The sequence below is a fragment of the Montipora foliosa genome, chromosome 13 (genome assembly GCF_036669935.1).
Source record: "Montipora foliosa isolate CH-2021 chromosome 13, ASM3666993v2, whole genome shotgun sequence".
In the NCBI taxonomy this organism is placed as follows: Eukaryota; Metazoa; Cnidaria; class Anthozoa; order Scleractinia; family Acroporidae; genus Montipora; species Montipora foliosa.
This window is the reverse complement of record NC_090881.1, coordinates 17854529-17864528: the sequence shown is the minus strand read 5'-3', so window position 1 is coordinate 17864528 and position 10000 is coordinate 17854529. Positions and strand designations below refer to the sequence as shown.

Genomic DNA, 10000 nt, shown 5'->3' with positions numbered 1-10000 from the left:
TCACGTTTGTATGAGAAGGTAACGCTATAGGGCGTTTCGCTGGATTCATAGGCTCAAATCTTGAAGTTTCACATCGATTTATTATCAAACACACACTATTCACTGTACGTGCAACAACTCGAACGAGAACGAACAACAACATGTGATTCGCAAGACGTGTTACTCACGTGACCCGATGTCACGGGTAACACCATACTGTCCGTAACACTCCCCCCTGTTGACCAGATCATTACTTGGCTACCTAATTCTATCTGGTCAACACAACCCTCACATGATAATCATTGAGAAAACTAAACTGAACACAACAATTATTCCTTGAGAAAGCACAGTTCATTAATTCAGATCCTCCAACCAGGTCTGCCTTCTTCGGTCGGCTTCAACTGCAGCCACTCGTCTTGGACGGCTTTGTCTCGCTACTGGTTGCTCAACTTCAGTAGTAACTGGATCAGGATTCTGACTTGAGCAATCTTCGGACGCTTGTCGGACAGGAACATCACACTGGATCTCTAAAGGGTAAAGTCGCTGAACTGGACGCTTAAGTTTCACAGATTTCCCTCCCTTGCTTCGAACTTCGACAACAGCTCCTCTGATACAGCTATCTGCTCCAGCGATGAGATCCAAAATCTTTCCAACTCGCCATTTTCCTCTGGGCTGATTTTCTTCATGCACAATGACTACATCTCCAATGGATATGGCTGTGCTGGCGTCGATTTGACTTTGGTGACGATGGGCATTTCGCAGCTCGATCAAGTACTCATTTCTCCATCTTTTCCAGAAGTGGTTCAGGATATTACTCAGGTGCTGCATTCTTCTACTTAGATCTTGTGGCTGGACATCAATGTCATAATCTGGAGAGTCACTTGTGTTGCTATCTGGAAGGCTCATTAGGCGTCGGCCACATAAGAGGTGTGACGGGGTGAGGGGTTCTTCGGGATCTTCGCTTGACACATACGAGAGGGGTCGGCAGTTCAGAATAGATTCCACTTCAACAACTACTGTCTGCAATTCTTCGTAGGTGAGGATTGCACCACCAATTGTCTTCTTAAGGCACCTCTTCACAGATCTTACTAGCCTTTCAAAAATGCCGCCCCACCAAGGAGCCTTTTCGAGGTTGAAACACCACTTCATTCGTGCCTTGGCAAAGTACTGTTTCACTTCTGTGTCGTTCATCAGTCGTTTTATTTCTCGTGCTGCTGACTTAAAGGTTTTCCCATTGTCAGACACCATTAACAGTGGAGTACCACGGCGGGCGGAGAATCGTCTGAGGCTTCTCAAGAATGCAGAGGTGTTGAGGCTTGGTACAAGATCCAAATGAATAGCCCTGGTAACGCAGCACGTGTAAAGACAGATCCATACTTTCTGCTGGGGACCAGTATGATTTTTTACATAGAGAGGGCCCGCAAAATCAACACCAGTGTAGGCAAATGGTGGACACTCCTTTACCCTGAACTCCGGGAGGGGTGGGGATGGTGGAGCCTGATATGGCCTTCCTTCGAGTTTCCGGCAAATTACACACTTGTACAGTAGCTTCTTTACAAACTGCCTGCCCTGTACAATCCAAAATCTTGCTCTTAGTTCTGTAAGGGTCAGCTTCACACCACCATGCATGACTCGTTTATGGCTGTCCTGGACTATCAGGGATGTGATGTGATGGCCTTTATCCAACAAAATAGGGTGCTTGATTGAAGGTGGTAAGTCTGCCTTGGAAAGACGACCATTACATCTCATGATCCCTTGGCTATCAGTAAAGATGCCAAACTGCTTTCTCCAAATTTCGAACTTGGGGTTCTTGCTTAGGGACTTCTGAACTTCCTTGATCCAGATAGTTTCGGCGTCTACCATGATGTCTTGAGCAGCAGACTCACTTGGCGAAGGGATGTCCTTCTTAAGCGATGACTTCATGGTCCTTACAAACTTGAGAACCAAGGCGGTAACTCTTAGCAGTCTCTGCAGATCACTAATGTCTTCCGCTCTCATGATCTGCGCTATACCACAAGGTTCAGTTGCTGCAAGAAATAAGGATGAGGTTTGGCACTTCAGTTTCTCCTCAGCTCTCACTTCCACGAAACATTCTTCAGGGATGTGTGTACTGTTGAACACACTCTTGGTGTCTTCTGTAAAGCATGTTAACCACTTGGGACCTTCCTTCCAAAGGGGACACCTTGAGAGCTCCACGGGACTCAATCCTCTCGAGGGGATATCGGCTGGGTTATCCTTTCCGTTACAGTGCTGCCATCTGCTTGCTGGAACAAGGTTCCTGATCTCATTTACTCGGTTTCGGACAAATTGCTTCCACTCTCTTTCCTCGCCCTTAATCCAAAACAATGTTACTCTCGAGTCAGTCCAACAGGTCATGTTTGTAATTGTTACATCCAGCTCTAAAGCTTCCTTGACATGTGTGATAAGTCTCGCTAGTACCAAGGCGGCAAGAAGCTCTAGTCTTGGAATAGTTAATTCCTTCACAGGGGCAACTCTGGACTTGGAGGCAACCAACTTCACATAACTTCCAACGGTCGTCGTCACCTGCAGATAGATGACTGCAGCATAGGCTTTACTGGATGCATCGCCAAACCCATGAAGACTACAACTGACGACCTTGTCTTGAACTCCTTGGAAATAGCATCGTGGTAACGAGAGTGCTGTTACACTTTCTAACCCATTTAGCAGCTTGTGCCACATCTTCAACACATTGCCATTCAGGGGGTCATCCCAACCAACTTTCGTTTTGCAAAGTTCCTGGAAGAACAACTTGAACTCTATGATGATTGGTGAAAGGAATCCAAAGGGATCATAGAACTTCGCAGCAACACTAACAACATTTCTCTTGGTGGGTTGCAAGTCTCTTGCATAGCTCGCTATTTCGGTTAAATCAAACATGAATACATCCTTCAAGGGGTTCCAGCGTATTCCAAGCACCTTTTGTTCCGAGCCGCTGATCTCTTCTACTCCACCAAGTATGCTCTTAGCATAAGTCTTGTCCTCTTCTGACACAACATTCCCTTCCAGAAGAGCTTGGGATGACTGTAAATGCCCAGATTCAACACTAGACGTATCGGCATTAGACTTTCTGGTTTCATTAGACTGGATTCTGTTTGTTAGTTCAGGGGAATTTGACACAAACTTCCTTAGGTTGAATCCTCCCTCAGCAAGCCTCAGCTTAGACTTCAGATATAGTTCATAAGCAGCGTCGACCTCAGACGCTCCAGAACTTAGGTCATCGACATAAATCGAGCGAAGAAATTTCTCCACAAACTCAGGATCGGCTTCCTTGTACTGTTCAATGTGATGCTTGATTGTGGCATTTAGCAGAAAAGGACTAGATGAGACCCCAAATACAACCCGAGTGAACCTCAGAATCACAATTTCTGGCGAGGACTTGTCTATGTCATCCACCCATAGGAATCTTAACACGTCTCTGTCTTCCTCTGTAATTCCCACCATCAGAAACGCCTTTTCCACATCACCCGTAAAGGCCACTTGATTAACGCGGAATCTTAAAAGTACATCAAATATGTTCTCTGCAAGGGGTGGACCAGTGTACACGCAATCATTCAAGGCTACACCATCAGATTTCGCGGAAGCATCGTACACAACTCTAAGCTTGGTTGTTGACTTGTCGGTCCTTATAACTGCATGATGCGGTATATAGTGAACCCTACCAACTCCTCCTTCGCTAGGCTTCTCCACAACTTCAACTATGCCTCTTTGTAGCTGTTCCTTTATTACAGAATCATATTCCTTCAGGATTTCAGGCTCTTGGCGGAGACGTTTAAGAAGGTTCTCTAGGCGCTTCCTGCTTAGCTCATAGTTGTCTGGAAGACTGGGATGTGGTGTTTTCCAGGGCAGATGGACTTCATATCTGTTGTTCTTAAAGGATATCTGCTCTTGGAATGTTTCATACAATGTCCTTGGTTTAATGCCAAGTGATTCTAGTTCCCAGAATGTCTTTAAATTTCCATCGAGGGTCTCGTTAGTAACATCAACAGGGTTTACTGCACTCTTAAGAACATGTGTTGTGACGAGATTACTTTGGTGCCTGTCAACTTGTATTCCTTCTGGAATTGGACCTGACAACACCCATCCAAGTTTGGTTTCAATAGCAGTGGGGCCATGCTCCCCCCTTACCACCCTGCCAGACACTAGACTCCAATACTGATCTGATCCAACCAGAATATCAACCTCAACATTTTCTTCACCAGTACCATAATCCGCAAGTTCGAGTCCCTTTAAATGAGCATATGTGTGGGTAGCTTCTGCAATAGATTGGCTCTGCAGAGGATCGCAAATGATGGGAACAACAAAGGCAAATAGTTCTACACCTTCCCCTTGACCAGTGGTAACACAGAGTCGAACAACATCCACACACTGCCTGTTCTCCTTTGTTGAGCCAAATGTCTTAATGGATATCCTTTGACTGCTTTCAGCTGGTAAATTCAGGTGCTCTCTTAGCCTTGCACTCACATAGGTTCGTTGACTTCCACTATCCAGGATGAGTCGGGCTTTCACTCTGACTGCTGAGTTTCCTGGCTTGTAGCTTAGTGCATTGGCTGTTTGAAGAAGGACTGGAGTAGAGGCACTGACGTATAAGGCTGTGAGGTTCTGTCTTGAATTTCTCGAACGGTTCTGGATCTGTTCCTGTGTGGGTGCGGCTCTTGAAGAATTTTCGCCAGAGTTGGGGCCACCTTCATTACTGCCTGAGGGACAATAATTCCCCGATTGCTTCTGAGGATGTTCTTGCTTGGGTGTTGTTCTTGAAATATTGGTACCATTGTTACCATTGGATGGACAAATGCTGATATGGTGTTTACCCTTACACTTGAAACATTCATGCTTTGAAGGACAGTTTTTGCTGAGATGATCCTTTCTGAGGCAAACAAAACATCTTCCTTGTTTCATGAGAATATTCTTGCGGGCAGCAGGATTGGTTACCATTTTGCAGGAGTTAGAGGGATGGCTCTGCTTACAATACGTACAAGTGGGTCCTGAGTGTTTCGTAAATAAGGCAGATGTAGTTGTACGCATCTGGAAATTTGGAAATGCCTGACTTTCAGCTGATGACTGAGACTCATCATGGAGGACTGCACGCTCTCTGGCTTCCAACTCGTTCTCTAATACACGCATAATAATGTCGAGGTGCCATTCTTGATCCTTTATTTCTCTACTAATAATCAATCGCAGCTCCTGAGGCAGCTTGTTCATAATAATCGATGATAGTAAACTTCCATAGGAGCCTGAAGGAAGCCCTAGAGACTTAAGGCTTCTTACATGAGACTCTAAAGTATCATACAGTTCCCTCAGCTTTCTTGGGTCTTCATCAATCACTGGGCTGACATTAACAAGAATATCCATGTGGCGATTTATGATCTGTTGTTTGTTTCCAAACCTCTTCTTAAGGATTGCAATTGCTTCTTCGTAATTGGATGCGGTGAGAGACAGACCAGAAATGGCATCAAGAGCTGGTTTCATGAGAAGTGAGTTCAAATAATTGAACTTGTCAATAGGAGCCAATTTAGGATTCTTGTGGATTGAGGATTCAAAGGCATCCCAAAAGGTGGGCCATGTACTAACTTCCCCATCAAACCTTTTCAAGTCCAGTTTAGGTAATTTAACTCGAGGGCCTGTTTCTTGGATGGATGAACTGGCAGCAGGATTACTATTAGGAAGTTGGGGAGAATAATTTGAGGGTTCAAAATTTCCAGGAACAGCTTCTGTAGATATGTTAAGCCTTACTGGCGATTCAACAGAGTCAGTTGAGGGTTTAACATCACTAGAATCAGCAGATACAGAAAGGCTTACCGGTGTCTTGTGTTTTGGCGCGTCCACGTTCTTCGTTGGGGGTCTCGAAGCTTCCAGAAAATCTTCAATCCTTGTAATTGTGAGTTGAATCAATTCATTTACAAGATCTGCTTCCCGGATTTCGTTCTCAATTTCCTCCTCTTCCACATTTGACAGGATTTCTTCGTCTAAAACCTTCAGGGTTCCCAATTTGGCGCGCAGAGATTCCCTTTCCTGGCGAAGCTTCGACACATGCAGTGTTGGCGCTTGTTTGTACTCGTCCAAATTAACATCGACGGTCGCGGCATCCAATTGCTCGTTAACTTCATAGGCGATGCGTTTAACGGTGGTTCTGTGTCCTTCGCGCGTAACCCTTTTCCTTGAAAGTTTCCCTTTGGGTGGCATCACTTGATAGGTAGTCGAGTCGAAGAATGAAGAAATATCCAGAGCACGTGCGTGTGAACAAGAATTGACCGGTTCAAGAATTATAAACACAAGGCGTATCACCACAGGAATAATCCGGTTCGAAGTGACCATGTATGAGAAGGTAACGCTATAGGGCGTTTCGCTGGATTCATAGGCTCAAATCTTGAAGTTTCACATCGATTTATTATCAAACACACACTATTCACTGTACGTGCAACAACTCGAACGAGAACGAACAACAACATGTGATTTGCAAGACGTGTTACTCACGTGACCCGATGTCACGGGTAACACCATACTGTCCGCAACACACGTTCTTCTTCTTCACGCGCGAAATTTTGTTCGTAAGCTGCGGTCTCTTCTTGGGTCGCTACCGGCTTTAGAATAAATTCCCCGTCACTTATTTCAGGAACGTCTTCGTCCAGAGAAAAACTCAATTCCGAGTCATTATCGGAAGAAAGAGAAGGAGAACTCGAGCGATAAGACATGCCTTTTTTCCTCTATTTTCCTTCTATCACGTGTTGTGACTATGACGTCACAGAGAAACCCGCTGCAGTGATTTCGGGCTCTTCAGGTTTGTTATTCGAGCAATGGCGGACGCGATTTTACGGTTTTCAGATGCTTGTTTCTGAGAATTGCGTGGCTAGCTTGTAAAAAAATTCACCGATTCAAGAAATTTAGGGTCTAAATGTGGAATTAACGTGAGAAAAACCGGAAAAGAAAATACTAAATTTTCGTCGCAGGAGCACTTTAAACCTATAGATTCTGGTGGCACCCGGTGCAAGCGCTTTAGCAGAGAGAACGGTTGCCGTGAAGACACGCAATCTGCTTCCGTTCAGATAAATTTGGAAATTGTTTGACTTCTTCCAGTTTTCCTCTATTTGCTGGTTGAAAACAACTGATACATGAAGAACGTATTTTATAATGTTCTCGTGCGATCATTGGCAAGCACTAACTTCGATTTTTCTTATCGATCTGGCCCCAGTTGTGAAAAGCACTATCCACCGGATAAATCACTATCCATTGGATAGCGCAATTGGTTTCGCTATTACCTCTCCACTGGATAGTGATTCAGGCCTGGTTGAAAGCGCCGGCATTGAGGACGTTCGCGCCAATTGTTTCTGCGCATCCTTACTGCGCACGCAAATGCACACGCCACGTCATACACGAGCGCGCGCGCTAAGTACTAAAATAAGAAATGATAGGGCAAAAGGCCATTGCTATAGCTTTGCCTTGATTTAACGGTCTTGGACGTTCGGTGACCCCTATTTTTCTTTCCAGAAACGGATTTTATTTACAATTATCTCCACGTTGTCCAAAAATGAACAAAAAATCAATGTGGGAAGTTAAAAAAATTCAAGATTTCTGCTCACGGGACATCGAATACTGCCATCTTGTGGCTGCAAGGCGCGTGAAACTGTGGTCGCTAAACGCGAACTCGATCTTTAATTAAGGAACCTCACCATTTGACTAAATTCACTTTATTTGGCAGAGAAGATTTCACTTCAAAGATTTAATTGCAATATATTTGGGTTTACAGACACTGGCCTTATTCGCTAACGAAGCCCGATTTTGTCACATTTTAGGTGTTTTTCCGGGCATGTTCTCTCCAAAACGAAGTCGGTGACCCCCCATTTTTTTTACATTTCTGACATAACTAACTCATCATCTTACAGTGGTAAAAGTTTCAGAAAAAAATCATTGTTGAAACATTTTCGCGCGAACGTCCTTAAAGGGTCTATCGCGTTATATCAACGCAATGTTTAAAATGGTCGGCATATTAGTGATGAAACAACGCTGAAAGTTTCAATATTTGCATTATTGATAAAAAACTGATGCAAATAGAAAAGGAATATGTAGACACAAGCTAGAACTCTCTACCAGGAGGAGCATCTCGTAAGGTCATAATGGAAGAATTTGCTTTCTCTCGCAGAGTGGCTTGCTTTGCGCCTGCCTTTTATATTTCCACTTCCATTTGCCGTTGAAGGCGGTGAAGCATGAGCTGAGAGCCTGAAAATGAAGTAATGAAAACTTACAGCACAGACCGAGAAAACGTGGTCAATCAATCAATATTTACTGTTATACACGAAATCGTATCATGTTATATGGTCTCTAACTACCTAAGCTAAAGAAAGGAATGTACTTTGAAATTGAAAGATTGCAATTGTAGCCCGCGAAATATGTAAGAGATCAAGTAATTTGTGAAACAAAATGCACGTTTCCATATTTACCCGATACATGTATGTCAAAGGATTTTTGCATAAATTTATTGAACTCGTTGGGCGAAAGCATAGTGTAGACGGATAGTAACTGACGAATCAAGGAGCCCCTGACATCAGGAAGTCTTGAGAGAGCGCGGCAAAAATAGATACACCCCTGGACAAGGGCAGATCTTGTTTTGACACGATAAAAATGGGGATAAATAACGCACGGTGTGCAAGGCAATTACACATCATCCGAATTGTACCGTGACATTCCGAGAAGGAATCTTCAAAAATCGTACATCGCAATGAAGATAAATGCCGTATTCGTCTTGGTTTTCGCTCTAGCAGTGATTCTCGGGGGAATTAACGCACAAAGAGGTAGGAGAGACCTAAAGCGCACGTTTGCTAAATCTTCCACGTAGCCGCTAAGTCACTGCGCAATTCTTTGTTAACTCACCCCAATACTGAAGCTACAATAGGCTGTGGTTCTTTGTAAGCCGGATTAATTCGCCTCTCGTTTGAAAATACTCATTGAAATTTTCTCTTTAATACGTTAAGGAAGATTTCCAAAGCGGCTACTAATCAGTGCAGCTCATATAATTATTATCGCGATGAATGAAGCAAAAGCCTTAAATTTATTATACAAATATCAAGTCAGAATATTTATTTTTGACGACGAAAAAGAAGCCTTTCAAAGTCCTATGGCAGCAATTATTTCGGAAAATAAAAGCAAAATTAATATCTTCTGATTTCATCGCAGGTCGCTGGATCGAGGCCAGTTCATTCGTGTGTTTTGGCGCCAAGGGGAACAGTTTCGGGAGTTTTCTCTCTCCTAAAACTGGCAGGTTAGCCGCCATAAAGTTGGTTCACCTTTATGGATACGTGTCCTGTGGCGTTGGTTATGCTTCGTACTGGAGTTTCTGGGGATGTGGAGACAATCCATGGAAAGGAATTAACAAGATGGTCAACATACTTATCACCTCTGCATCTAATCACATTCTTATACCAGAAGGGAAGTTAGATATGAACGTTAATGGCTTGAAGTGGTCCAAGATCCCCGGATACAACTCGGAATCCCCTGAGATTGTTCTTTCAGCTTTCAACCCACACTGGATGGTTTCAAGGCAGAGGTTGCGCTTGTGGTATGGTGAAGATTTGGTGAATCGCGTCGAAGGAGATAATGGAGGCAAAGTCTGCTGTAAAGTTTATGCTCTCTTTGCCTGAAAGAATTTCGCCCTATTTTGGAGAAGTTCAAAGTGGAAAAACGCAACTTAAGGGTTTTGTAAGCAGATCTAGAAAACAAAAATAAACTTCTTTTTTGGCACTCATTTGACTCAGTTTTTTCTCTTTGTTTTCAGAGGGAAATAGCATAACCTTACCCCCCTTCCCCCAATTGATTGTAACAGGAAACAGCGTCACAAAAAGGATTCTGAACATATTTCCCTGGACATATTTTCCCAAGTACAGATTTCGATTGTGAATGCTTTCAAACCGATGACTCGTCAGTTTTTAACTTTGAAAACAGAACATCAGATCTCAGCTGATCTCGTTTTTCCCTTGGAAAATTCGGCACTCAGTTTTTCGATCAAGTTTTC

General features: G+C 43.6%; 1 protein-coding gene and 1 long non-coding RNA gene across 2 annotated transcripts in view; one reads left to right on the top strand and one right to left on the bottom strand.

Moving 5' to 3' along the window:
- Positions 1-6407, bottom strand: part of LOC137983165 (uncharacterized) — a 6748-nt gene extending 341 nt beyond the window's left edge. The window contains exon 1 of the mRNA XM_068830340.1: positions 1-6407. This exon is cut by the window's left edge and continues 46 nt beyond it. Coding sequence (XP_068686441.1) covers positions 334-6312 — 5979 coding nt within the window. The 5' untranslated portion in view covers positions 6313-6407 and the 3' untranslated portion in view covers positions 1-333.
- Positions 6408-8647: 2240 nt separating this feature from the next.
- LOC137982882 (uncharacterized) lies at positions 8648-9729 on the top strand. Its single transcript, XR_011118847.1, has 2 exons — positions 8648-8783; positions 9166-9729. It is a non-coding gene; the product is annotated as an uncharacterized lncRNA (long non-coding RNA).
- Positions 9730-10000: the final 271 nt, after the last annotated feature.